Here is a 26,880-nt window from a genome sequence, read left to right on the forward strand (position 1 = left end):
TGGGTGCACGAAACTTTGAGCTCCATTATGTAAACTGCGGCTTGTTGGAAGTGGGTCCTATGGTGCAGACTGTAAAATTATTCGCATTTATTTCTTACGATGCAGTCTGCAAAGCAAAGCAATGAAAATAAAATAAATCAATTACAAAAACAAAGGTTCGAGTGAAGTCACAGAAGGCGCCAGAATGTTGTTGATAAACCAGGATAACAGAGTGGTAATTTTAAATTACTTATTGCCTGTGCCTACATTTTATGTGGATTTAGGAAAACCTAGATGACTACAAGGACATTAATAGGACTCGCTAAAATCCTACAGAGGACATTAACATTTCAGCGAAAGCGAGCCCAGGTCGCCACGGTTTGACGAAAAATGTTCAGAATTATTGGACAGAAGAAACAACCAATAAAAATGCATAATATATGGGTTGGCCGCACCACACTGTAATAAGTTTTGCAACTGGTCACAATTCATATTTAATGCATTCTGTTTCTATGATTAATAGATTATCATCACAGACTCAACATTTTCTTTTAAGAAATGGCTCATGATATTTTGCTTCCAGTGTGTATTCTTTGCACAGGGCAAAAGAACAGACAGCCAGGCATGCCAACTGTCGCTTTCTAAACTCGTAAACGTCATATTAGATTTAGATGAAATTGTGTACGCTCTAAAATTTAGTTCTAAACTACAACTGTCCTCTGTCTTGTTAAAATCCTTCGAAATTATTCGACAAATACTTTAAAACACCCGTAAAAAATAATTTGTTTTTAAGAGAACAGAAACAGATTAAATGATAGTAATTCTACCACTGATTACAGCGCGTAGAACGCTAAAGTGGGTTTGTTAAAGTGTTTAGTTTTACTGCACTAGAATAGTTTTTTAGAGATCACATTAACATCCGGGCACTGTATTTTACGGAACACAAAATTTTCTTTAAATCTGACAGAAGTTTCAGGACTTGAAAGAGCGAGACGCGTCTTTTCAGACGTTAATTTTCTCTCGAACGGCAACCAGCACGCTGGAAATGAAACCGACGAGTAGCAAAACGACGCGGGATGACGGAATTCCAAAGAGATTTTTGAATATGGAACGGAAAGGAAACTCCCAGTAGGGAGATCGTGATAAAGATGGCAGCAACAGGTCAGGAGAAGGGAGGAAATGCAGAGAAACTGAGGAGGTGAAGGAGAAGCCGCGGAAAGACAAAAGACCGAGAGGCTTGGTTATCAGACGACCCACTTAAGAGCGAAGACGTCTTAGGACAAAGCGGTAATCAAGGGTACAGTTTGTTCAGTCGTGTTATTTCTAGTTCCTTGTCCCATTACAACAAAGATTCAGATTCGATAGAAATGGAGAAAGTTAGGTGAATGAAGACTGAGAAGAAGGCGAGTAAAAATTTGGGTGGAAGAATAAGGCGGAGAAAATGATGTTAGGTTCGTTTATTTTGGCGTCGGACACTAAAAAGTAGGCAAGTTGAAAAATAAATAAATAATTTTATATTTACGACGTATAAATTACATGCAAACTGAGCATGGCAGCCTGATGGGCCTCCAGCCCCACGGGGTCCCACCCACGAACTGCAGCTTGAGTCAGCAGCTTCGTCCTTGATCTGCATACAATCGGACAGTGAATCTACTGAGACCGTGTGGGTGTACAGGTATCACGTAGTTTTAAAATATACAAATATCCGTCAGTCTGCACCACACTGCAACGGAAAATTCTGTTCCTGTTATGTTTATTTCGGTCTTTTTTGATAATTATATTCAAAGATGCCTGTGACGTAACGTCCAATTGTACTGCAGAAACTCCGAAAGGTTTATCACTCATTTTCATTTCGTAGTCGAAGAGTTCAACAGCAGAAACTACACGGAACTGTTAACATTGTTTGTATGGAAACTACTTTCTTACCACATTATAGTTCTTACATGTTTTATTATTCGTTTATTTAATTACGGTTTTCAATCGCTCAAAAGTCAAATATCGTTTGTCTCCACTCGACTCGACGCTATATTCCATCAATGCAAGTGAGATTTTCCACTTATCTCTTTCTTGCAGATAATATTAATATGTTACATCTACAAAAACCGTCTTTGAAACGTTCCCATCTGCACAAGCTATTGTCAGTTCACACAACATCGACGCTTCCTAAACGCCAGTGTAAACACCTCACAAAATGACGGCTGGCATCACAAAGCAGGTGCCTAGTTTAAAATCGTTGAACGTAACGTTTGGGGAAGTCCTAAAATACGTCAAGAAACAGCCGAATTCCTGTTCACTCACGCAAATGATGAAGAATGAGGTTACGTGGGAGGTGAGACCCAGAGGCTCGCCGTTCGCACTTAATTAAAGTGATCGGACACGGGTCTCACGAGGCGAGAGCCACAATTAGACCATCGCCCGAGGAACTGCAGCTGATCCGTCCTCAGGAACTCTGCCAAAACTTTAGGAGCGCGGACGCCGTTCGCGGCGCTGCAAGGATTCAATAACAGGCGGTACCTGCCTTCAGTACCAGAGGAAAACCACGAGAACTTCACTATAAATGCTTCTGCCGACAGGAAGAGGGGAGTGAACGACGACAGAACACTGTCCCATGCTATTATAATTGTCGCTGCCTAGGAAATTTTCAGCGGAAACTCACAAAGGGAAAACCTGCATCTATTATTTTTAACGCAGTACAATCTAAAAACAACATGGCGTGAGTAGGGGCGACACTCTGATGTAATTTAAACTTCGTTTCAGTGGCTGGTGTGTTGCTCAGAATATCCACAGGCATTTATACGTTCCCGTCCCGCGCCGTAGCCGTGCGGTCTGAGGCATCGTGTTTCGGACCGGCGATACGGAACGCGCGCTGGTTCGAGTCTCAGGGAAAGAAATTTCCTATGAGATTTATCGACCAGTGTATGGGACCGGTGCCAACCCAGCATCGTGAGGAAATTGGGCAGCTACAATGAGTAGCGTAATCCGGTCATGAAAACTAGCAATGGCTGGGGGTTCGTCGTGCTGACCACACGTCACCCTATATCTGGCTGGATGATCGTTCACCTCTGCTTAGGCATGTGAACGTGAGGCCAGCAGTCAAGCTAGTCGGCTTTGGCTCTCAGAGGGCTCTTACGCCACGGATTATTATTTACACGTTTCCCGATTCACGATTAGGTTAGGTAAGCACGAGTGAGCCACTGCGACTGGCAAGCCATAATGCATACGCTTGTAATAATCACTCTGTGTACAATTGACACTCCGTAAAGGCGTATAGGGGATGTGGAGGCAAGGCAAATCACTGATCAACTCTTGGCCTTATACAGTGATACTTCTGCAGACTCAACACAACGTTGAACCAGTCGTGTATTTATTTACACGGGTCAGCATCGACACAAATTCCGCGTGAAATGGAACGCCACTGCGGATTGCAAGTGTTACATGTGGGAAAGAAAAGCAAACAATCCAAGTTGCAAAAAATGTTATTTCCGATTCGAATTCTTCTACAGAAACACAGTTATTTAATCCCCAGATCGCATAACCCGCTGAAGTGAAAGGAACGTTAAGAAAAGTGGCGTGAAACTTTCGGATCGCTTCTCAACTTATCGCTACTTACTTGAAAATGCTTATTTATGAACTTCTTTCTTCTGGTATCTCAAGTACATATAGGGAGACAATATTATTCCTCGCCAAAGTGTTTTAAGATCTTCAGTAGAAGAAATCGGTGTTGTTTCTTTGTATCAGATTTATTGGCCAACTTACAAACTGAGCCATCCCGAAAACGACACTTTCTGTGTCGTGTCATTTAGCACATTATAAGATTAAAGGCACGTCGAAACGCTGACTTACCACGAACTTCCGCCCTGTACGAAGATCTGCCGAAAGAAGTACGCCTATGACAACCATTTCTCGACAAGAAAGAAAGCATAAATTTTAAGTTTTATGAGAACGAAACAAGTCAGGTTTTTACTTACGAGGTGCGATCGGAAAGTTTCCAGACTGCGCGTATAAAAACCCGTACACTTATCTCAGGTATTAAATTCATCCATCACCCTCGAAGTAGTTCCCCTGGGAGTGAACACAACGATCCCAGCGCCGCTGCCAAGCCTGGAAATCTTTCTTTGTCAGCCTGTCAAGCACCATCTGCGATTCTGCCTGAATCTCTTCTATCGTCTCAAATCTCCTTCCCTTTAGCTGAATTTTCATCTTTGGGAAGAGGAAGAAGTCACACGGCGAATAAGGAGGGTGCGGGATGACGGCCATGGTGTTTGAGGCCAAAAACTGCCGAACTTTGAGGGCGGTGTGCGCTGGCGCGTTGTCATGATGCGTCGCATGTGGAGTTCTTCCTTTAGAATCAGCTGACAGGTCCCATAGCCTATCCCAACAATGTCGCACAAGTCGTTGATGGTACGACGTCGATCTTCGTGAATGGCCTGCCGAATCTTCGTAACATTTTCGGGCGTTGTGCTCGAAGATGGTCGTCCAGAACGCTCGTCATCATCGACAGAGGTTCGGCCATTTTTAAAACGTGAATGCCACACAAAAGTTTGTGCACGACCCATTGCGGACTCCCCAAATGCTTGCTTTAGCATTTCATAGGTTTCCGTAGCCGTTTTGGCGAGTCTTTGGCAAGAGATTCAGGCAGAATCGCAGATGGTGCTTGACAGGCTGACAAAGAAAGATTTCCAGGGATGCTTCCAGGCTTGGCAGCGGCACTGGGATCGTTGTGTTCACTCCCAGGGGAACTACTTCGAGGGTGATGGATGAATTTAATACCTGAGATAAGTGTACGGGTTTTTATACGCGCAGTCTTGAAACCTTTCGATCGCACCTCGTAGTCTTCTGAACAAAAGAGACGCAAATTATTTTAACATTGACCTGGATTTTAAAGAAGCAACATTCTAGTACGGAACCACGTAAATAAAATTAGTAAACGCAGGGTTGAAGTCAAACAACATAAAATTTCTACTTATTTGAGTCCAATACGATGCTGTTCGTTATAACTCACTGCTTAAGCAGTCGTGACAGCAGGCATAAAGTGGCCATGTAGCACGGACGCCGTAAAAGGCAGTGGTTGGCACCTAAGAGTACAGAGCCGAACTATTTGACCGCATTTATGCATTTTAGCACAGACTAAAAGGTTCGCAAATATTCGCCAATTCTTGGGATATTGTGCAATAGTTTGGGCACGCATTAGCATTTCGTTACCGTTAGAAATGTCCCACTTGGATCACCGAGGAGATGGAAGGATAATACTAGACGTATCTTAAGGAGGATGTTTGTGAGGACGGCAAAACTAACTGAGGATCGCATCTAATGGTGACCTCTGGTATTAGCAATGCAGAACAATTCAGTTGTGTAAGTTTTATTTCTAGTTAGTATCCTACGTATTTATTTTCACACGACAGAACCTATACATAAACCATTGATGTGTTTTATAGAGCAGCATTAAATAGCACGCAGTCATGGAGGGTCATTATTGGAACAAATTCAAATATTTATTATACTTCGTTGTTTTGCGCAATTACTAATGAAACTGCTATCCAGGGACTTAAATGCTCCTCTTGTCTGCGTTCTTGAGTTCCTTTTCAAAGACTTGAGACACATCGAACACGTGACCTTTTAGCGCGTCTCTAGACAATTACCAGATCAGGGAAAAGTTGTGTTGTTCAGAAGTATAAATTGAACGTACTATTGTTTTAATTTGGTGTGATTAGTGATCTTTATCTCTGAGGAAATGACACTATTTCAGGTGTCAGATTCCAGTTTCCACCGCCACGTGACAATGTTTAGGCAAAATTGGTACTTCAACCCTGACGATGTCCCCCAGATGCATAATTCACAATCAAAACCCAATTTCATGCCATACACGATAACATACGCAGCTGAAGATAGTTTGTTAAACCAAGCGACGAGCTAAACCGGAAGGTACGTGACAAGGTGTGTTCTTAAAACAATTAACTCCTTCTACATTATCCATCGTCTTTTTTTGTTGTTAAAATAACGACGTTTCGGGGACAGATTCTAATCTAATGGTTTTTAACAAAAGTCAAGATGATGGATAAAATCCAGGAAGTCAATCTTTTTAAGCAACGAACTGATTTAAACGAAACTTTCTTGAAAGGCGGCAGACCTCCTGCGTTGTATAAATTCATGCTTAGTGGAGTTTTCAACTTAGAAGTGGCTGAAAAATTGTCTTACAAGAGATATCGTTACGCGGTCTTTTTATAATGTTCCAAGATTTGGCTGGTCAGCTCTGTTTTCAAAGGACAGACAAGAGAAAACTTCTTATTTTCTCGTTACTTTGTAAGGATGGCGTTCATGGAACAGCGAATATGGAACGTAATGACGATGCCCTCTTTCCACGGCAGAGTGCTCAAGTCATTATGAAGACAAGTTCTATGACAGCGAGCGGACGCCAAGAACCATACAGGTCTTGAAATTCTTTTCAAGTGCACGTTGCTACAGCGTGTCCTTGACCTAGAAGTGATGCCTCAAAACGCCCAGTGACCTTAATTATTGTACTTCCGATGTCACGAAACGAACTAGAAGGGCTTCAAACAGCGTGTTATGTTTCTGTATGAAGCTGTTGGTTCTCAGAGTATTTTTGTGTGTGGGACGTTAAGTTTAGTATCAAACTTGCTGTGCGCATTACAGTAACAATCTCTTTTTAACGTCCGCGTCAATTATTTCATAAAACGAAGAGAAAATGGATGTGAAAGCTTCGCTGGTATCCACTTTAAACTAACTTAACTTCGTATTCTGAATTTATTAAAATTCCTGTTTTAGTAACACTTGCATCCAACGCACTATGCTCATTAAAACTATATTTCAACACCGAAGATGAGTGTCACCTGGTATTCTGGGTGGTTGTGCGGTGTAGTCACATAAATTTTCGGCGTTTTGGAAACTTACACAATGGTAACTCGTACGTTTACTGGACATAATTTTGTGAGGCGGAACAGAAAATTGAGATATTAAAAATAACGATGCCCGTAAGTGGTGTTATGCTAGTAAAATGCATCGTGACAGAATACGAACATTTTACAATACAAAATTTCGGCCTACGGGAAGATGAAACGCCGGATGACAGGTGTGATCAGAAACTCCCGAACGAGCTGTGCAGATCTCCAACTACAATTACTAAACAACACTAAATACATTTAAAATGTTGCGAAGATATTAATATCTTTCCAGCAACATTTCTTAAATGCCACAAAAAATCCTTCTAAAATTACCCTGTTTCCATATTTTTATAAGTGCTGGACGCCTCACTACAATGACATTATCCATCCAGCAGGTTACGTAAGTGGTAATACGTGTGACTCGTATGCGGAAAATCTAGGATTAAGATCTCAATTACGTCAACGGTTATCTTGAAATGTTTTAGAATTTTTGTCAATCAAACCTCGAGAAGAACAGCTTCAGATATATTATATTCACAGTTATTTCAATTCTTCCGAATGCGCACCTATTACCAGTTCCAATTCAAAACACCTACGCAGTTGATGCAGCATACTTAAATAACTGACGAATGCGTGTGTTTTTCCACAGCCTCTCTGAAACGGTTCGTGAATAACAGGCGGCTCTGTTGATTTCTTCCAGAGCGCAAGACAACCCGAAGCTCCACCCCTTTTGTAAAACAAGACGACCTGGACACAGGCCTACTACTTCAGTGGCAAAACCTGTAAACATTTTTAAGTAAAGATAAACATTAACGCAAAGCGGACCGTCAGGGCGTCTTCCTGCCTTCATAAAGTAACTTGCTAATGACATCAATGTTGAAACTTTATTAAGAGACGCAACCTATTTTCATGGCTGGAGGTCGCCCACTCATTTGAGCTGTTAGTTATTTTGTCAACTGCGAAATGTCATCGTACGAAAGTAAAAGTATTTTAGCACTGACGGTCCAGTTGCATCCCGAAACCAATCCCAGGAGAAGTCACACCGAAAGTTATGTCTCCCGCTAGGTTGTGCAGAGACACGAAAATTGTAGGTCGATGTGGACCAACCCTGAGCTAACCTTCCATAAATGTAAACAATGCCCGGGGCAGTTAGCCCACCCGCAGCGCAGCATCTACGCTAAAGTTTTTAATTGAGACGCCTCTGTATCTTTGTATCATAAAAATATTCGAGACTACTGTTCTGAAAACGTAAATAAGTTTTCTTGCAGTCGCCAACAGTGAAGGACGGACTAGCCTTGCGTTCCTCAGCAGCGCAAGGCCGACCGAGGTCCAGGCAGAGTTCAGAAGGAAAGCGGCGAATCTCTCCAAGTCCCAGAGGCACTGCTCGCTCTGCGACAGGAAATCCGTCTACACATTTTATGACCAGAGGCGGCCGCTTATTTATATTGCGACGTCTTTGGTTAACAGCGTTAACAAGCCAGTGACAGTGCTTCGAGGCCACCGCCAATGTCACAAATGTTAATATGAAGAGAAGTCAAAGCTTCCGACCTACCGCGGTTGTCTATGCAGTGTTCCTCAACGTTAAGCGTCCTGTACTTGATTTAAAATATACATAGTCCCAAAAAGATGTATCGGACAACTTAAACCAACACCACTAATTACGAATGAAATACATATTCATCATCATAATTTATTTCTTCGATATGATACATCCTCCCGTCTTGCTTTTAAGTTTGCCTTGTGAACTCATGTATGCATCTCTACTCTCTGACATGCGTAATAAAGGTTGATCTAAAAGTCACGTAACCCACATTAAAATATTTACTGACTCAATACGATTCGATTGCGTTAAGAGACCCAATATCGCTGTGGCTATACAAGAGCCGACTCGGGTCTCGTCATGTTGCAACCTGCTCGCGCCAGTCCGTCAGTTCTCTTGCAACAGCCGAAGTGCACGGATGTCTTTTTCACGAGTGCAAAGAGTGTTCATCGCCGAACATAACTTGGCATCTCTTTCTTACTTAACTTACCAGAAGAGCTTAGGGACACCTTTCCCGAAACTCCTCTGAGAAACAAATCGAAAACATCTCGTCTTGTAAAACAGTAAATGCACGCATCGCTGAACGCGGTCGATATTTTCAACACTCAATATAGCAGTTTTTTTATTTATGATTTCATTGTGATCTGTGTTTTGTCAAACAGAAAGTGTATCAGGAAAGCATTGCCCGACTTTCCGATAAACCTGTACACATCGTCAATTCAAATTTTTAAATTATCATCAGATGCTATCCACCTGTCTACCCTGACATAAAGCGACACAACCCGTCTGTGTGCTATTCAAAGTAGCATTAACGTGTAGTGCTAAAGCGGAACAAGGGTTAGGCTCCTGAAATGACCTTCCATGGAGTAACCCTCCAACTCACTCATCCACATCCGTTTAAACAAAGCACACATGACGTACAGCGGGACAGTTCTAATTTACTCTTACAGTATTTTAAAGTATTACCAGTAAACTTTATATCAAATCAGACCAGGGAAGACGTTTTTTCGGTGTACTAGTAGTGCATCACGTGACTTCGGAGTTCGCGTACGTCACAGGGACTTATTCGACTCTCGCGTACAGTACGCGCCATTTCACAAATTGCCAAAGAGTAATTAACTGGCCCCGCAAGTACGTTTCCTCAACAGCAGAATCAGGAGTGGTTCAATTTCCCTACCTCGTGATGAAATGCACTTTTATCGACGGGTCTCACCGTAGGATGAGGAAAGTTGCGTCGTCTAAAGTAACTTCAGCTCCGGGGATCATGTGAACAAGAGCTGCCTGCAGCCAATACCAGAAGCTTATTTCTCTGCGAGTGACACAGCAAACGCCCAGCAAGAAGTCTAACTTTACGGGGAATTACACAAGTTCAGGAAATGATACGTTACGTATGATAATGAACTGCATCAGTTTCTGAGAATAAGGAACACATCAAAATAGCATAGAATGCTGAGAACACCAAAGAGTGGAAGAAGGAGACACTGCGAGAAACAACGCAAAACAATCTGCAGAAATTTTGTGATAACATGAGAATAATTAAATATTGTGTAAAATGTTGCCGGTATTAAAGGGGAGAAGACTTTATCTATGGAGATATTAAATCTGAATAAACAAAATGTAGCAAGAAGTAACCATAATGGACGCCAGATTTATTCTCCGAGACAACCTCATCAAAATCTCGACGGACATCACCCGGAAGTACCGACCTGAGCAACTGTGACGTAACGAAAAGAATATCCTTAAGCAAACCTCAGTAAGACGTGTAATTTCGTTCGCGATGCTTTAAAAGCGACTCAAAATATTTAACGTCGCTCTTGAGCAAGAAGCCCTACAACATAGTATTCTGCAGGTCCTGGGTTCATATTTGTGTCCGGAGAGGGGCTAACTTTGACTGAGATTATTCGCGAATTTTCTTGGTCCACGCCCGCAAAATATGGAACGGTATATTAAACTCTGTCAAGACCGCTTTGTTCCAAATTAGTTTTAATTCGTGGCTCACGCAGTCAACCTACCATTTGACGCCGAAAAAAAAACTCCTTGAATAAAAAATAAGGAACGAAAGTTACACGACTCTTCCACTTTGTCTCGTGCTGTGTGCAATAAATACCTGCGTCTTGGACACGCAGCCTCATCACTCACCAAGCATGCGGATGACGTAGTTCTGCGGGGAGCTGCCTTTGCCGGCAAAGGCACAGTCATTGCCCTTGTCGGTGCTGCTGCTTCCGACGGACGCCCTCTTGGCGGCGGGCAAGAGCCGAGAGCGTCGTAGCTTCAGGCCGATGAGGGCGTAGAGGACGGTGATGAGCGTCATCGGGGCGACGAAGAACACCAGGGTAGAGATCTCGAACGCGTGCTGAACCAACTCCGAGGTGACGGTACACAGGGCCACCTCGGTTCCGTCTTCGGCCTTGCGCTGCAGGACGCCGAACTGGATGGCCTGTGGCACAGCGAGGCCGAGGGCCACCAGCCAGATGAGCACCACCAAGCGTACCGCTCGTGACAGCTGAAGCACGAAGCAAGCAGTCTGACGCCGGAGCTACGTTCGGTTGCAATCGCGTGCAAGTAAAATTGACATTTACTTATTCTAGTCCTGACATGAATTCTTTGAAGTTCGTAGATCTGCCTTCTTCTTACAAGTCCTTGCCGCCCCCACCATGAGGGCGATGATACAGGCAGCAAGGACCTCAGAAACGTCGGTAAACTTCTACCAGACTAAACGGCACAACAACCCAGAAGACAGTCAACTTCATGGGACTTACTTGTAATTGTATCAATAAACTCGATGATTGCCGATTATTCTTGGCGAGATAAATCGTTTAGACGTAAGTAGAATACGGTCTAGTGGAGGGCTTTTGTGAACACTGTAATGAAACCTCTGATTCCATAAAAGGTGCAGAATTTATTGACTAATCGTGCCTCTATTTCGCGATAAGGAGGGCCATGTTGGACTTCGAATGCAGTAAGAGGCAGACTAATCCTTGTGTATTTTCGAAACCGAGTTTTCTTTTTAATTCGAAACAAATGTTCTAGAGAAGCCGTCACTTTCATTCGTCATGTCATCCAAGGTCATCTTTATTACTGTAAACATACGACGTAAAAATATAAAACTACAGGTTCAAGGTCACTTTTTCTTTTCTCTCTTGTATTATTGCCAACTTATCACATATTTGGTCATTGCTACAGACAAGATGACATACAATAAGACAAACTTTTTTCTTAATTTACAAAGTAACGCAAGTGTAAATATTTACTCCTAAAGCAACAAAGTCATAACCTTTAAGATCGAATATTGTGACTGGCGAAAGAACACGCAAGCTACTTTAATTGACTTAAGTGTAACGACAATATGTCCACACATAAATGCCAATTAGATAAATTGTGGGCTCTAGTGCCGAGACACAAGTGGTAACAGTGATGAGATGTGGGGGGCTCAGTCTCAAGAAGATCGATCGATCGAACAGAAGCAACACGCACTTCGCACAGTGCTTATTGAAGGAGGAAACTCGCGGATGAAAATTCTGCACTATAATTTCATCTTAAGCCTTTGTAACTTCGTTTTGTGCACGGACGAACGGTCGGAATGTGATCTGAAACGATGTGGAAGGCAGAATTCGTGGCTTATTTTTAAGAATTATCATAGAAGGCACTGAATAAAACCACGAAAACACAATTCATAATATTGGGTACGTGAGAACCTCCCGGATACAAAAAAGGAATTCGACCCTGACAGACGTGTTGGGATTTGTCTCTTCCTATCACCACATCCCAAACTGTTCTGATGCCCACCGACCAGACAACGCAATTGGTACCGGGAGTTGTCTCTTCGGGGTGATGTGATGTGCACCTTTAGAAGAACCGAAACCCGACATTCCATTTTGTATTTACCTGTTACGAAATATTTAAGGAACTAAGATGCTGTAAAATATCAGGAGTACGTATTACACGTCGCTAGAAATGTAAGTGAAATATTCTTGCAGACATAAATTACGCCAAGGTATGTGAAGGCTAATCTTACAGGCGTGTTTACAGGTTTCTACTAGAGTCTCCAACCTCATTTCACTTCGTAGCTCGAAGATAGCGGCAAGCAGGTGAACGTATTTTACACAGGATTCGTGCAAAAGAAGTGAAACTTCGTGGTTCAGAGACGATAAACGATTTCTTCGGAAACTGTGCACGCCACTTGCGTCAACTTCAAATAACTCACAACTACAGCTACTAACTCCATAGAACAGAGCTTTTCCTGACAAGCTAATAGTGGCTTGGATGGCCAAGAATATTCCTGCCTTTAATGGAACCGAAATGTTCATTGCCGCATTTACGAGATACAGACACTAGTCGTTGTCATCGTCGCATTTTGTTCTAATCTACCAACTACGCCTAGGTCTACCAATTACCTCTCCTCTTGCGGTTTTCCAAGTAAGATGTTGATTACACCTCTTGTCTCGTGTCCCACCCAACTCATCTGCCTCAATACGATTACCCAAATTATGAAGTTCCTCACCACTGTATTTTTTCTCCAGGCAGACTTTAATGATAACGGAAAACGTATAATGAATAATGTGTTGGGATGAGAAAATACGTGGAGATACTGAGGAAAAAAGATTACAAAATGGATATAACATCACTCACAATTTATCTAATAAAAAGCAAGGTCAGCTGTTTGTAATCTGCTCATTCTTATAACTCAATGATTATGCAACTTTACATTAGACATTGCGCCTACCCACAAAATCAAAGAGACACATTTATTCACGGATCAGAACCACTCACCTTGGAGAATGTGTGTGACTGGAAGGGGTGGCAGATGGCCACGTATCTCTCCACTGTGAACGCCGTTATGGTGAGTACAGTGGCGTTAGCCGACGTTTCGGCAGCAAATCCCTGGAGGACACAGACGGTCTCCCCCAGCATGTCTGGATACCCACGCCACCAAATGTAGTACATCTCCTGAGGAAGACCCGACACCAGGAGAAGCAAGTCTGACACGGCAAGGCTGAACAAGTAGTAGTTGGTGGCTGTGTGCATGTGCCTGTTGCGGGCTATCACCACACACGTACTCACGTTTCCCACCAAACCGGTCAGCAGTATCACCGCGTAAATCACCGTGATTGGGATCAATATATACAGCGGGTCTCGTTTACTCACCACGTCATATCTGGTCAAGTTATCCCGTTCGGTGCCATTGTAAACTCTGGATGAAAACGGCTGAGGTGTGGAATTGAACAGGTCTGCATAGTCATCAAAGGAGTTGTACGTTCCATTGTCAACGGTGTCGATTTCAAACTCACTCATCATCGTGCGTCGGTTCTACTACGCGATCACCAACACTCATCGTCGCCTCCGAAGCGTAACTTATCTTAAACAATGAAGAAAATCTGATAAAACCACTGTTCACCGAATGTAAATATTGCTAACACCAAGAATTGACAAGCGTACAATCAGTAAGAAACCTTCCCTGACCTCGCACAAACACATTTCTTCACTGTTTGTTATAAACTTGACGTTCACAGTTTACATTACACGATAGTATTCAAGGTCGCCCACGTCATTCAATTAATTAATGCAGAAACGCAACACTAGAAGCTTCTTGTGGGCACAATACTGAGGAACACGTACAGCAATGTAACAATGTAAACCGATGGCCAACCGTTTGCTGCAGGTCTCCACGACCTGTCTCTTCCACGGCGCGCGGTGTTGATCTGAAGATGTGAGCGGTAGAGGCAGGACAGCTCAGTCTGTAGCAGTGGGCAAGTCCACGCGATCGCATTGGACGTGCGAGCCAGAAGCTAGCCAAATTGGGCGAATGCTGCTAAGTGACATTCTCAGAACGTAATTCACCTACAAACATCCACTTCCTACGAGACAAATTTTTGATATGCGCATTTCAAAGTTTACGCTCGTGTTTACAAACTCTTCCTTCTTCTTTTTTTTTTTTACATTCAAGAGTTTGTCACTTGGTTTTATAAAAGCATGATACGGTGTCAGGAAAAGTGTTTTGAAGTTTACTTGTTAATTTGCACTTAGATGACAGTAATAAAATATGATGTGCTGTAAAAGCACATCGTAAAAGTGAAACTGCATTACATTTGTCGCGCTTTTCTGTATGAAATATGTTGCAACTTGTGATTCTTTTTAAAAGATGCTATATAAATTTCGGCCGTCCATAATTATAACTCGGCTGATGTTATCTTGCCTTGGGACCACGTTCTTCAGAATCTGCGAAGCTCACGTCACGAATATCGACTCCTCCATTCTGAAACAAAAGTTAAACCAGCTGATGTGCGTTGTTCGATCAAGCGAACTTCAAAAATGCTATTACCATCAAGTGTCAAAACATTCTAACGAGAGGAGACGACAAATTTCTGGGGGCTCGCATATTGGGTCTAAAATGTCAGAGATAAACAATGTTGTTGGGGAGCCTTCATTGAGGGGACACGGTAGGGAGGATATTATTAAAATGAATCACAGAAATTCGAAGGTGCGAATTGCTAGACTGTGGTCGAACTTCGTATTAGCTGTAAATTTAATAATTTATTGATCAGCTGAAGCTAATTATAATCAAGAATCAATTTAATAATACGTTTCGAATACGTATTATCATACTTTTTATAAAATTAACTTGTGAATATTATTAAAAAACATGTGCATTCACTTAATCCTAAAAGACCTGTCTACAAACATCGTTAATTTGTTTGTCTTCAGAGAATTATGACAAGTCAGTCAATTTGAATGTAAATTATTAAAACTTTTGCCTTAAACACACACACACACACTTATTTATGTCGTCATCAACTAACTTCCTCTACCAGACGTTTTCTGAGAAACAGGGTGCTCATGTAAAACAGACGTTTCAGTAAGCACATCAGTTATCATATCCGAAATTTATGTGACAAGTTTCCAGACGCTCAATACAAAGGTCAGCTGAAATCCCTCTTAACAATGTGGAAGATGCAAGCGGGCGGAAGGACATGACTTCGCCTAAAACCTTCTTCACGACGCTAACAGGCGAGGGCGACGACAATCAGAATCGGGTCGCAGTTGTAAATGGAACGTTAAAATATAATAAGCGTTATTATGTACTGATGACGCATATGGACAACATAAAAAGAAAGTTTTGTTGCGAGCCCGAGTAGGAAATAGAAGGACAACGTGATTCATATTAGGGAAATCGATTAAATAAGCCCACGGGTCGCCTCCAATAATGGACTTTCTTATTATCGGCGCTGAATCATTTAATTTATGTTGCAAGACGCAGTTATTACAAAAGCTAAGGAACAAGAAGGAGTCTGCTGCTATTTATCATAACACAGCCTTCTGTACCGGAGACTAGGCCTATTAACTTGTTCGGTCCTGACAGTGAACTGAGAACTTACAGTCGTGGAAAATTTTCCGGCTTTATTTGCACGAGCCTCTGTTGAGTGGTAGGCGAACTAAGTAAGAAAATCAAAAGTTAATATTAACATAAATTAGTGGTACATTTAATGTGTTAAATTAGAATGAGTGGTGAGAACCCCTGATCTAGACGAATCCACTGTGAGGAACTGCTCTCTACTGAAACGACACGAAGGAACACTGAACAAAATTCGGGTATTCTGCGGGAGAGAAAATATCTGGGGGACAAACAACCCATGCAAGCAGGCGGAAGGTAATCGCAGATGTTGTTATTGGAGTTTTGAAAGACGATCAAGTCTCACGATGTCACGCAAAAGCTTGTGACCAGATCCCCTGAGATGTGTCGGCGTGTTGTTGGTAGTCACAGCAGACTGCCTTCAGTCAGCTGCTCTAAACTGATAATGTTTCGTGTCCGATGTGTGCTGTGCGCAGGGTCTGTGATTCGTGTGTGTTATCCAAATGTAGATTATGTCAATGGCTCACAGGAAGAATATCTTTGAGAAGTCGACATTAGTATGGAGGCCTTCAGAAACAAAGCTGCAGACACACCCCACTCCTTCCAGCTCCAGCAATTACACCCTGGATGGATGCCATTGTGTGTTAATGCAGAAAACATAGAAATCCTTTGTTCTATGGTAATGAATTGAAGGTGCTAAAATCTGACTTGGCCTACTTTCAAGAACATTTTAGTCTTCTGCCGCAGTGTATTAAGAAAACCAGAAAATTATCAAAAACAGCAAAACGAATCGACGACATCCAACATATTCGCTGCCGTAAGAATCTGAAATCTCACGGTAATGAATCTTTGGGTTGCATAAAAAATGGGAGCTTTATTGACTAGCTAAACAACTATCAGGTTAACTGTGTTAATTTGAGTTATTAATCACTAGGACACAAGAAACTCGTGGCGACATCGAGAAGTACCACTCACTATTCGACAAGGGAGGGTACGGACGAGACAAATCTCGCTCCTGCATTCCAGCACAGTTTAGCTTGTAATATGTTCTACATTAACTGCAGTAATCGCGAATTTGGAGCAAAGCAGTATTAATTTGTCGGGCTCCGGAATTAATAACTGCACTTGACTGAACAAAACGTTCCCTACTGTGTAACAGAGTTACATACCACTTGGGGCATCGTAATTCTGAGACGGTCATTGTCGTGCGAAGAAATAATTATTAAGGATAAGTAATTAACTGTAAGAGGTGCGTAGTTTTATTAATAGTGACGCTGGCATTTCTTAGGACTTGCAAGTATTCAGGTCATAATTATCAGAAGTATTTATTCTGAGTGACTGAGTACTTCCACGTACCAGGCACCAATGCAATAAAAATTAAAGACTGTCACGTATCAATAACACACTAATTTAGTAAATTAATTATTCGGTTTTTTCCGTCTAATCACAATTATATTTAAAATTTACAAATAAGATAATTAAAATATCATTTTTTGTTCCACATCGAATAATCGATTTACATTTGGAACATTTTTACAACATGTTTCGGTTTCATCGAACCATCTTCAGGTGTAAAATTATATCAATAAACTTAAAACTCAATTACAATTTCTGTTGTGTAGCTTTTTGGTGCCTTCTCGAAGGTATCACCACCTTGTCGAAGGCAATCTGCCGGGTGAGGAGGCTTGCGTGCTCAAATGACCCTTAGGGCTATGCCGGCCTGAGCTTCGGCTCATGGTAGGGTCACCCAAGCCGGACAGGTCTAAGGAGATGCGCTAGACTAAGAGTGATACCCTGGTCCTCCAGGTTGGGGGTTGGGTGTAGGGCTAACAACCTTTCACCTTTAAAAAAAATATGTGTTACGAAAAAATCAACCAAGCCTCGGATCAGGACGGACTCTTTGGCACGACCACGGCAATTGAAAAAGGACATGAGATTTGGTACCTGGAACATTAGGAGCCTCTATAGGGCTGGGGCACTGAAATCAGTGTGTAGGGAATTAGGGAATTATAAGTTAGACTTAGTGGCAGTGCAGGAAGTGCGATGGGAGGGGGAGGGCACGATCCCAGTGGACAATTTTACATTTTTCTATGGAAAGGGGAATGACAATCATCAGCTAGGGACGGGTTTTTTTGTTCATAGCAGAATTAGGGCAGCAGTTAAGAGAGTAGAATTTGTTAGTGACAGGTTGTCTTACGTAATTTTGGAAGGACGTTGGTGCGACATCATTGTCCTTAATGTTCATGCCCCAACTGAAGACAAAAGCGATGATATCAAGGATAGCTTTTATGAAGAATTGGAATCAGTATTTGATACATTTGGCAAGTATCACATGAAAATTCTGCTAGGAGATTTCAATGCAAAAATTGGGAGGGAGGATGTCTTCAAACCCACAATAGGCAGCGAGAGTCTCCATGCACTTAGTAATGATAATGGCGTCAGAGCAGTGACCTTCGCTACGTCAAAAGATTTAATTGTAAAAAGTACAAAATTTCCACACCGTGATGTTCATAAATACACTTGGACTTCCCCAGATGGCAGAACACACAATCAAATAGATCATGTTTTAGTAGATAAGAGAAGGCAGACAAATGTAATTGATGTGAGATCATTCAGAGGAGCAGATTGCGACACTGATCATTATCTGGTGGTAGCAAAAGTGAGGGAGCGGCTTTCAGTAAGTAGACGAACTAAACAAAATTTTGACACAGAAAGATTTGATTTGAAAAAATTAAGTGAGGGAGAGGCAAAGGAACAATATCAAGTTGAAATTTCGAATAGGTTTCAAATTTTAGAGACAAATGAGGATAATGAAAGTGTGGACATCAACAGGGAGTGGGAAAATGTCAGAAACTGCATCAAAATTTCAGCAAAAGAGAAACTAGGATACTACAGGAGAAAGCAAAATAAACCGTGGTTTGATGAAGAATGTTCAAAATTAATAGATCGAAGGAAGCAAACAAAATTTCAATGGTTGCAGAACCCAAACAAAACAAATGCGGATAATCTATGTAACGTGAGACGTGAGGCTAGTAGAACCTTTAGGACTAAGAAAAGGGAATACCTGAAGGGCAAAATTGCTGAACTTGAGACAAATAGTAAGGAAAAAAACATCAGAGACCTGTACAGAGGCATTAATAACTTTAAGAAAGGATATCAACCCCAGACTAATTTGGTAAAGGATGATAGTGGCAATTTGCTTGCAGATCCAATAAAAATTGTGAATAGGTGGAAAAATTTCTTTAGCGAGCTCTTAAATGTTCATGATACTGGTGATATTAGACAGATTAAAATGCATACAGCTGAACTGTTGGTGCCAGAACCTAGCTTAGATGAAGTGGAACTAGCCATTGGGAAGTTGAAAAGTTATAAATCTCCAGGAATTGATCAGATTCCGGCCGAATTAATTAAAGCAGGTGGCAAAGGGTTGCATATGAGGATCCATAAGCTTATTCAGTTAATTTGGGATAAGGAAGAGATGCCACATCAATGGAAGGAATCCATAATTATTCCTATTTATAAGAAGGGGGACAAGACTGAGTGTGGTAATTACCGAGGAATATCGCTGCTATCAACCTCATACAAAATTCTATCCAACATTCTTTTGGCAAGATTAACCCCATATGCGAATGAAACTATTGGGGATCATCAGTGTGGGTTCAGACGAAACAGATCAACGATTGATCAGATCTTTTGCATTCGTCAGATACTAGAGAAAAAATGGGAGTTCGGTGGGACTGTACATCAGTTATTTATAGATTTCAAAAAAGCCTATGACTCTGTGAAGAGAGAAGTGCTATATAATATTCTTATTGAATTTGGTATACCAAAGAAGCTAGTGGGTCTAATAAAAATGTGCTTAAATGAAACCTGCAGCAAAATTCGAGTAGGTAAATATGTATCTGAGACATTCCTCATCAAGAACGGTCTAAAACAAGGAGATGCTTTGTCTCCCTTGCTCTTTAACTTTGCGCTAGAATACGCCATCAGGAAGGTCCAAGGTAGGCAGGAGGGTTTGCAATTGAACGGGACACATCAGCTATTGGCATATGCTGATGATGTTAATTTATTGGGGGACGATATAAATACAATAAAGAGGAACGCAGAAGTTTTACTAGAGGCTGGTAGACAAGTGGGGCTGGAAGTAAATTCAGAAAAAACTAAGTACATGTTAGTATCTCGTCATCAGAAGACAGGCGGGCAAAATTATCTTAGGGTAGCTAATAAATCCTTTGAAAGGGTTACAAAGTTCAAATATTTGGGAACAACAATAACAAATCAAAATGATACTTGTGAGGAAGTTAGGAGGAGACTAAATTCCGGAAATGCTTGCTACTTCTCAGTCCAAAATATTTTGTCTTCCCGTCTGATTTCTAAGAACCTGAAAATTAAAGTATACAAAACAATAATCTTGCCTGTTGTTTTGTATGGGTGCGAAACATGGTCTCTCACTCAGAGGGAGGAACACAGATTGCAGGTGTTTGAGAATCGGGTGTTGAGGAGGATATTTGGGCCTAAGAGGGAAGACGATGGGGCGTGGAGAAAACTGCACAATGACGAGCTTAAAAATCTGTACTGCTCCCCCAGTATTGTGAGGGTGATTAAGTCGAGAAGAGTGAGATGGGCGGGACATGTAGCGCGCATGGATGGGACAAGAGGTGTGCACCGGGTACTGGTTGGGAAACCTGAAGGGAAGAGACCGCTGGGGAGACCTAGACGTAGATGGGAGGATAATCTCAGGCGGGATCTATCCGAGATAGGAGTTGAAGGAAACTGGATTTTGTTGGCCCAGGACAGGGTCCGGTGGAGGGCTTTGGTTAATTCGGTGATGAACCTTCGGGTTCGGTAAGCCATCTAGTTAGTTAGTTAGTTAGTTAGCTTTTTGGTGATGTTCATATCCAGATTATTTTCATATATTGGAGCGAATGTATTGTTTTGAAGTGAAATGCTTTTGATGTTCTACATCGGCCAAAGATGAGAGTGTAGACATGTTGATGTGTCTGGAGGTGTCTAGAAGTATTCCTACTTCAAAACAAGACATTCGCTCCAATATATGAAAATAATCTGGATATGAACATCACCAAAAAACATCACCAAAAAGCTACACAACAGAAATTGTAATTGAGTTTTAAGTTTATTGATATAATTTTACATCTTAAGATGGTTCGATGAAACCGAAACATGTTGTAAAAATGTTCCAAATGTAAATCGATTATTCGATGTGGAACAAAAAATGATATTTTAATTATCTTATTTGTAAATTTTAAATATAATTGTGATTAGACGGAAAAAACCGAATAATTAATTTAATATTTGATTCACAATATGACGCAATTATACTACACTAATTTAGTGTAAAACGCACAAGTTTATTCTGCATTAATTTATAATTTTACTACCGATCTTGAATCAGTGCCTCTTAATACGCCATGATGTCAAATGGTCGCCAGTTGGAATCTTGCTACTGACATGCATATTTACATATTTTCTCTTAACTTAATGACCTATGACCGCAATGTCGTGACCGAGCCACCAGTATGATGAGCGTGCCGTACTAAGCATCCTTTGCTTATTAACACAGTACATTCCCAATGCTGCATTATTTACCGCCACGGGGCAAAAGTGCGATGCTTTGTGTCTCCATTCCGTTAACTCGCTGACATGAAACGCGCTGAACGACACCCATTAATGTCAGCAGGCAGAGGATGCGAAATGGAGAGGCCTGTCAGCTGGAACGTTTCTTCTCCGAGAGTAGGCCACTGTTTTTCTAAACCGAAATTTGGCGCTGGGAATTTGAACGAAATGTTGCCGACTGAACGGTTCCAAACGAAGTATATTCAGTGGGGCAATGCGGTGTAACATACATTTCAGCACATGTAACAATTTATAATGTTAATTGCGAGACAGCCCATGAGAACACGCTGAAAGTCGCAAATGAAGTGGGAACATAAGCACAGTTTCGTATTCGAGAGGTCCCAGGTTCGAATCTGGGCTAGGAGACAGCTAGCCTTACGGAGTTTCCTCGCTGTTTTCCTCTGTCACTTCAGGAAAGAGCTGAAGTGGTATCTTAAAAAGCACCATGACAGCTTCATCACACATCCCGTCCAATCAATAAATCGCAAACAGCTTCATATTCGACGGTACATAAACTATTCAGTTGAACAAGAGCCGTCAAATGCGCAAAGGATCAATATATGGCACAGAGGTATGAGCTGCAATATGGGGCATGGTCGTGTGGTCTGCGGTTTTATATATCTGCAGTTTCTGTATGTAAATCTTGGTGATGTAAAAAAATACTACGTGGTCTGAGATTTGAGGATCTCACGGTGGTCACCTAATGTCGCTGTCTTCTGGGTTGTAGCGCCGTGTAGTCTGGCAGACGTTTACCGACGTTTCAGTGCCTACAACATGGTGATGAGTGTAAGAACCCAGAAGGCAGCTATCTTTAACAGACTCCAAATTCTTCAACGAATTTCGATTAAAATGGGTATAGGAGTCTGTAATAAAAGCTTCACTGGAATGCAATTTTGGTCCACATTAACTCAATAACACATAATTTGCAAGGACCTTAAAATAGATTTTATCAATGTTCCAAAATATGGCCTATTGTAAACTAAGTTTATTTATACACAGTAATATACAGATCTCATTTAAGATGCAAAAGAGTTTTGAATGCAGGAAGTTCATAAAACACAAAATGAAACTCTTGACTATTCAGTGCGTTATCTTTAACGTCATCAGATTTCAAGACCATATTTATCTTCAATAAATTTATATTAAGGATATTTTGCTGTGAAAAACTGCAAAACATGTCTTTGCACTGTTCTTCACAACTGACGAACGTGAGATGGAATGTCGCACTAAACTGAAAGCACTTCAAACGAGCGACTTCACTACTCTGTAGCTCTGAAACAGATGCAGAGCGGTGAAATATATACAGAAGTTATTCCTTACCAACACAGTCTAAATGGCGCCACATTGATAAAGTATGGGTCTTTATTCCGATGTTATAAACGTATCTGAAGCAAACAAAAATAAACGAATAACATGTTCATTTAAATATTTATCCCCACTAAACTAGAAAAGTGTAATGTTTTAGCACCGGTCACTTGAAGCACGCGGATAAGAACGTACACTAACTAACTAACTAACTAGATGGCTTACCGAACCCGAAGGTTCATCACCGAATTAACCAAAGCCCTCCACCGGACCCTGTCCTGGGCCAACAAAATCCAGTTTCCTTCAACTCCTATCTCCCATAGATCCCGCCTGAGATTATCCTCCCATCTACGTCTAGGTCTCCCCAGCGGTCTCTTCCCTTCAGGTTTCCCAACCAGTACCCGGTGCACACCTCTTGTCCCATCCATGCGCGCTACATGTCCCGCCCATCTCACTCTTCTCGACTTAATCACCCTCACAATACTGGGGGAGCAGTACAGATTTTTAAGCTCGTCATTGTGCAGTTTTCTCCACGCCCCATCGTCTTCCCTCTTAGGCCCAAATATCCTCCTCAACACCCGATTCTCAAACACCTGCAATCTGTGTTCCTCCCTCTGAGTGAGAGACCATGTTTCGCACCCATACAAAACAACAGGCAAGATTATTGTTTTGTATACTTTAATTTTCAGGTTCTTAGAAATCAGACGGGAAGACAAAATATTTTGGACTGAGAAGTAGCAAGCATTTCCGGAATTTAGTCTCCTCCTAACTTCCTCACAAGTATCATTTTGATTTGTTATTGTTGTTCCCAAATATTTGAACTTTGTAACCCTTTCAAAGGATTTATTAGCTACCCTAAGATAATTTTGCCCGCCTGTCTTCTGATGACGAGATACTAACATGTACTTAGTTTTTTCTGAATTTACTTCCAGCCCCACTTGTCTACCAGCCTCTAGTAAAACTTCTGCGTTCCTCTTTATTGTATTTATATCGTCCCCCAATAAATTAACATCATCAGCATATGCCAATAGCTGATGTGTCCCGTTCAATTGCAAACCCTCCTGCCTACCTTGGACCTTCCTGATGGCGTATTCTAGCGCAAAGTTAAAGAGCAAGGGAGACAAAGCATCTCCTTGTTTTAGACCGTTCTTGATGAGGAATGTCTCAGATACATATTTACCTACTCGAATTTTGCTGCAGGTTTCATTTAAGCACATTTTTATTAGACCCACTAGCTTCTTTGGTATACCAAATTCAATAAGAATATTATATAGCACTTCTCTCTTCACAGAGTCATAGGCTTTTTTGAAATCTATAAATAACTGATGTACAGTCCCACCGAACTCCCATTTTTTCTCTAGTATCTGACGAATGCAAAAGATCTGATCAATCGTTGATCTGTTTCGTCTGAACCCACACTGATGATCCCCAATAGTTTCATTCGCATATGGGGTTAATCTTGCCAAAAGAATGTTGGATAGAATTTTGTATGAGGTTGATAGCAGCGATATTCCTCGGTAATTACCACACTCAGTCTTGTCCCCCTTCTTATAAATAGGAATAATTATGGATTCCTTCCATTGATGTGGCATCTCTTCCTTATCCCAAATTAACTGAATAAGCTTATGGATCCTCATATGCAACCCTTTGCCACCTGCTTTAATTAATTCGGCCGGAATCTGATCAATTCCTGGAGATTTATAACTTTTCAACTTCCCAATGGCTAGTTCCACTTCATCTAAGCTAGGTTCTGGCACCAACAGTTCAGCTGTATGCATTTTAATCTGTCTAATATCACCAGTATTATGAACATTTAAGAGCTCGCTAAAGAAATTTTTCCACCTATTCACAATTTTTATTGGATCTGCAAGCAAATTGCCACTATCATCCTTTACCAAATTAGTCTGGGGTTGATATCCTTTCTTAAAGTTATTAATGCCTCTGTACAGGTCTCTGATGTTTTTTTCCTTATTATTTGTCTCAAGTTCAGCAATTTTGCCCTTCAGGTATTCCCTTTTCTTAGTCCTAAAGGTTCTACTAGCCTCACGTCTCACGTTACATAGATTATCCGCATTTGTTTTGTTTGGGTTCTGCAACCATTGAAATTTTGTTTGCTTCCTTCGATCTATTAATTTTGAACATTCTTCATCAAACCACGGTTTATTTTGCTTTCTCCTGTAGTATCCTAGTTTCTCTTTTGCTGAAATTTTGATGCAGTTTCTGACATTTTCCCACTCCCTGTTGATGTCCACACTTTCATTATCCTCATTTGTCTCTAAAATTTGAAACCTATTCGAAATTTCAACTTGATATTGTTCCTTTGCCTCTCCCTCACTTAATTTTTTCAAATCAAATCTTTCTGTGTCAAAATTTTGTTTAGTTCGTCTACTTACTGAAAGCCGCTCCCTCACTTTTGCTACCACCAGATAATGATCAGTGTCGCAATCTGCTCCTCTGAGATAATTCCCAGAATATACATTACGTGTTGAATTCTATTGAAAACACTGAATTACGCTGTAAGGGTGGACCCTGGGTTGACACGGCTGAAGACTGTACAGATGCGTAGACCTCACCTTACCAGAATCCTTTCCGTGCGTTCGAATAACGCACGAAACTTGAAGGAGCTGAAACAAAATACTGAATAGGCTGTTGGCAACACTGACCCAAAAACATTTCGCAAAGTCACACGAAATACAATAAAATGGCGGGTATATTGTCTTCGAGAAGATGGCGGACATTCTCAGAATATTCTATAAGGGCGTCTGTAAGTTCTTTACAGCTTGAAAAATTAAAAACTATATCGTCTGTCTTTTATAGTGATGACACCATAGCTTACAGATACTGCTGTAATAATGTTGCGTCTTTGGTGAAACATTCTGTACAAGAGTTAAGTCTTCAACAAACATAACATTTATTTTAGCTTTCAAGATGATCGTTCGTGTGCATTTGTTACGATGACTGCTTTATGGAGGGAGAGGTGAATTATTGTGAATTTTGCACAAAATCTGTCGTGTACGTCGTGAAACTTGAGCTAGAACGACGTTGGCGTAGATCTAAGAATAAAGGCAAGTGGCGACGTACAGGAAGATACTTAAGATTTTATAACACACGTCGGAAAACATACGAAATGTAAAGCTGAAACAGAAAAGTGTCCCTTGAAAACCAAGCCCGAACATCGGGGTTAGATGGCTGACAATCTTCGTGAGGATTGCTAACAATTCAAATTCTAGTCGGGGCATACTCTGCTCTGTAATTGTTACATCCCCCCCCCCCCCCGTCCCTACTTCAAAATGACAAGATGAAAGCGAGAAAGGCGACGGGCCTGTTAGATTGCTGGCGAGAACCTTGTTAATAAGCTTGCAGCGTGTGGCATTGATGATTTGCGAGAATAAAGCGTAATATCGCCCACAAAATTTTTACCAAAATTACAATGTTGAACTTCACATCGCATTTGTCAGGAAACTTACCTGTTACGCTGTCACCCAAAGTAATTTTATCTTAAATTCTGAACAAGTTAAACATCTTCGACGCTCCTCCTACAACAGCTCAGTTGTAAACTGCAAGTACAGAACGAAAATTCATGGGAGGACGTTTCGAGAGTGATACCAGATAAGTTCAAGGCGAACTACGTTGAAATTGCAAGCAATTTACTCTAATCGAGCACTTGGAGAAAATGAAAAACTCTATGAAGAATCCGACCTCAGACATTATCTCCCTTCCTTCGTGAACATTACATCATTACCAGATTGAATTCGCTCGTGAAACAAAGGAACGTGCAGTGTGTCTGAGGTCGAACATTACTGTCGAGTGATCGATCAGCAATCCTACACATTCGAGAGGTCGCAGATTGAAATCTCGTACCGGAAAATGGCTAACCTGGCTCAGGGTTTTCTTAGTTTTTCTCAGTCACTCTAGGCGAATTACGCCGCACAGTGCCTTAAAGTACGCCACGGCCGCTTCCTCTCACATCCTCTCAGTTCATTGCTTATCAACCTTCATAACCTAGCTTTAGTAATTAAAATTATCGCGAAGTGAATCAAGAATACACAGATGTGTATAGATTCAATCCCTCCCTTACCCACGCACTAATTCCCCAGCCCGTTACATCCCCATCTTTATTTCCTCTTCATTTCTGTTCTTATTCCTGTCTTCCGTCCTTCGTTATTTGCTTTCTT

At 41.3% G+C, this 26,880-nt stretch overlaps 1 protein-coding gene across 3 annotated transcripts in view; it reads right to left on the reverse strand.

Annotated features, from left to right (window-relative positions):
- LOC110829506 (uncharacterized) overlaps positions 1-26,880 on the reverse strand; it is a 133,530-nt gene that overhangs the window by 10,692 nt on the left and 95,958 nt on the right. Inside the window, exons 3-5 of one of the 3 annotated variants that reach the window (XM_087344060.1) lie at positions 13,879-14,671; positions 13,189-13,774; positions 10,558-10,921 (exon numbers count right to left, since the gene is read on the reverse strand). In XM_087344060.1, coding sequence (XP_087200186.1) covers positions 10,558-10,921; positions 13,189-13,713 — 889 coding nt within the window. In that variant the 5' untranslated portion in view covers positions 13,714-13,774; positions 13,879-14,671. Of the gene's footprint in view, positions 1-10,557; positions 10,922-13,188; positions 14,672-26,880 lie in introns of all 3 variants that reach the window. The other 2 variants (XM_087344061.1, XM_087344059.1) reach the window with 2 other exon arrangements.

This window comes from Zootermopsis nevadensis, unplaced genomic scaffold, assembly GCF_977971745.1.
Source record: "Zootermopsis nevadensis isolate Lab colony 2312 unplaced genomic scaffold, Znev_1.0 Znev_ptg000007l, whole genome shotgun sequence".
NCBI classification, from domain to species: Eukaryota; Metazoa; Arthropoda; class Insecta; order Blattodea; family Termopsidae; genus Zootermopsis; species Zootermopsis nevadensis.